General features: G+C 48.8%; 1 protein-coding gene across 1 annotated transcript; it reads right to left on the bottom strand.

The window, feature by feature from the left end:
- Window positions 1–247: 247 nt before the first annotated feature.
- LOC133923778 (uncharacterized) lies at window positions 248–2,497 on the bottom strand. The gene is made up of 2 exons (XM_062369036.1): window positions 1,345–2,497; window positions 248–1,190 (listed from the first exon to the last, which is right to left on the bottom strand). The coding sequence occupies exons 1-2, from the start codon at window positions 2,483–2,485 to the stop codon at window positions 472–474; spliced, it is 1,860 nt and encodes a 619-aa protein (XP_062225020.1). The 5' UTR covers window positions 2,486–2,497; the 3' UTR covers window positions 248–471.
- Window positions 2,498–2,740: the final 243 nt, after the last annotated feature.

The raw sequence follows: 2,740 nt of genomic DNA, 5'->3' as shown, positions 1-2,740 counted from the left end.
CGCACGCTAGTGCCGTATCTCACAATATTAGATCTGCACCCAAGGGATGCAATGTATAAACAAAGGTAACATGATCTAACAAGTGGTACAGAGAGCCTAACACATTCTATATATGTGTGTGATGACTTAATTTTGTTGCAACACCACGGAGAACATTCTGGCAAGAAGCAGAGTAGACAAAACATCGTTAGGATGCACACAGCCAAATAGAGCAACCGTAAACAACATCCAAAAACACATGAATCAATCTCTAAAAAGAGGAAATAGATAGCAGAAGTAACTCTGGTGGATGTGAGATAGAACAACTATTTGACATTGATCTATTCATCTGGCCTAATCCTGGGTTCATCCGGCTGCAGCGGCGGTGAAGCTCCGTAAACACAACGAGATCAGAGGAAGCGTCATCCCTACAAGGTGAGTGAAGCTGCTGGGTGCCTTCTCCCAGGAGCGCCCACAGCAGCGATTCACGGCTTAACTCCCTTGTGCATCGAGAGAAACTTGGTGAAGGTGCTCTATCATAAGCCACAGGACGGTGATCAACTCACCACCATCGTTGAGCTTCTTGGCATGGGAGTCCCTGCTGCATCGGTTGGCTGCGTAGACCAAAATATCTGTCCAAACCTTCAGGAGCAGCTGCAACGACCTGCTTTTATCCCTATTGAGCAACTTTTTGGCGATGGAAGTTGCATAAGAAAGACGAGGAGCTCCGAAGCTGAAGGGTGGATCCTTTTTACGTAGGATGATGGCAAACTCCTGTACCAGCATCAGCCTTGAGTCAGAATTGGGGCCGTCACGCAGGCGGAATAAATCCTTGAGCATAGTAAACAAGCCCCATCTGGGATGGGGAGTTGGGAGCTCAGCCTGGTCCCGTATTTCGACCAAGTTCTTGCATGTTTGCTGGTACAACCTATTTTGAGGAAGGCCTGGTAGCATGTATGGGCGCTCCACGAGGAGAAACATCATGTAGTTGGACATTGCCCTGACTGCCTTCACTTCTTCCATTTCATTTTTGACCGCACTGCAGGCAAGGAAAATCTCCGTGGCGATATGCCAGATGATGATGCCCTCCTGGAACTCAATTCCGATAAGTTGACTGACATCTTGATACGATATTCCCTCAAATCCATCCTGATGGTCCAATCCTTCCTGAAGCTCGAGTGCATCCTGACTCCACTTCTTCCGAAGTACGCCTCAACTTGTGCAATCGGTCTATATATTTGTTCACCTCCTTCTTGATCCCCTTTGAAATCTGGGTTTTCCCAGAATAGTGCTTTCTGTCCCACAACTCCTTGAATCCTAACATCTTAGCGAGCCTTCCAAGTAGAGGTCCACCCGGTTTATCACAAAGACTGCAAAAGTGCAACATATTGTATTGCCCCATTGTGCCGGACCACCTTCTCACTGATCTACTGCTTCTTCCAGTGGTTGTCCTGATAAGCAAGCGAAGAGATACAAGTGCACGACGAAGCCGGTCCCACCTTCCATTGCACAAGAAGGTATATCGAAGCGAGTCCCAGCTCGTGGCATACAAGAAAGCAAATGTCCAGGTCGACCCCAGTGCGTTCAGCAGAGATGTTGTCTCTAGGAGCAAGGCACCAACCAGCAGGACATATGTGACCAAAACATCAACTATGCTATGGCCATCTTTGCGTCTGAAGTAGAATAACAGGAGCGAGGCGACAACGGCGAGCGGTGAGAAGAGCCGGATGCAGTAGCCAAACCATGTGTGATTGACTGCCGCTTTGGTATACATGAGGGAGAGCTCCATCTCCATCAACAACCACATATACCTAGCCCGTGGCCTCCCAAGCTTCTCGGAGGTATCATGGCCATCTGAGTCAATGTTGACCGAAGAATCAACAATGGCACGCTTGCAGATGTGGAATAACGTGTGAGCTCTACGCAACTGGGATTCTTCTCTGTCCAACCCCCGATCCTGTGGGTGAAAGTGATTATATCCTCTTCCCATACTTTGATTCTTGAGAGAGCCCCGGATGCTATCCATGTTGCCACGCCTGAGCGCCCATGTCCTCTCGCCATACTTTACAACACCGACTGCGAACATCAAGATGGAGGCCAGCACAACCAAGGAGCCATTGCCGGCGATGTGCTTGTAGAGCACATAAGCAGTTCCGAGGACCTGCACGACGAGAGTCAGGAGGTGGCGCAGCCACAGCTCGTTGTCCTGGAGCGAATACGCCGTGATGTTGTCCGGGCCACCGAGGTGCAGGAGGAGGAAGGGTGCCCAGAATGCCACGAGTTGGTGCCTATCTGCCGTGGCGCTGATGGACAGGTGCCCGATGGTATATATCGCGGTCGAGTCGGCCAGTTGGTAGGCAAGCCAGAGGAGGAGCTTCGGCACGGTGGAAGCTTCACCCCTTCGGATCCCCGCGAGGAGGAGGAGGACAACCTGAAGCGCGAGGCTCAAAAGCACCAGAATCTGGGTCGCCCAATGGTTCCAGAGGTCTAGCGGATTCACAGCCATTGCTCCTGCAATATTAATCCACCTGTTTGACGGAACCAACTTATTACTTATGTAAAGTTGTAAGCTGGAAGAAACTAAGCAACAACGGAGCACATAATTTCAAGATAACAAAACTGATTTTGCTCATGTAGATATGCGCGCACTCATGATTAATATATATTGATAATTAATGATCTAAATTTTGTTAAAGTTAATAAAAAGTATATATATGCTTGTGGTGTAAAATATGCGGCTAAATTAAATGCCACGGATATA

The sequence above is a fragment of the Phragmites australis genome, chromosome 7 (assembly GCF_958298935.1).
Source record: "Phragmites australis chromosome 7, lpPhrAust1.1, whole genome shotgun sequence".
Classification (NCBI taxonomy): domain Eukaryota; kingdom Viridiplantae; phylum Streptophyta; class Magnoliopsida; order Poales; family Poaceae; genus Phragmites; species Phragmites australis.
The sequence above is the reverse complement of the archived record's forward strand: the minus strand, read 5'-3'. Positions and strand labels throughout refer to the sequence as shown.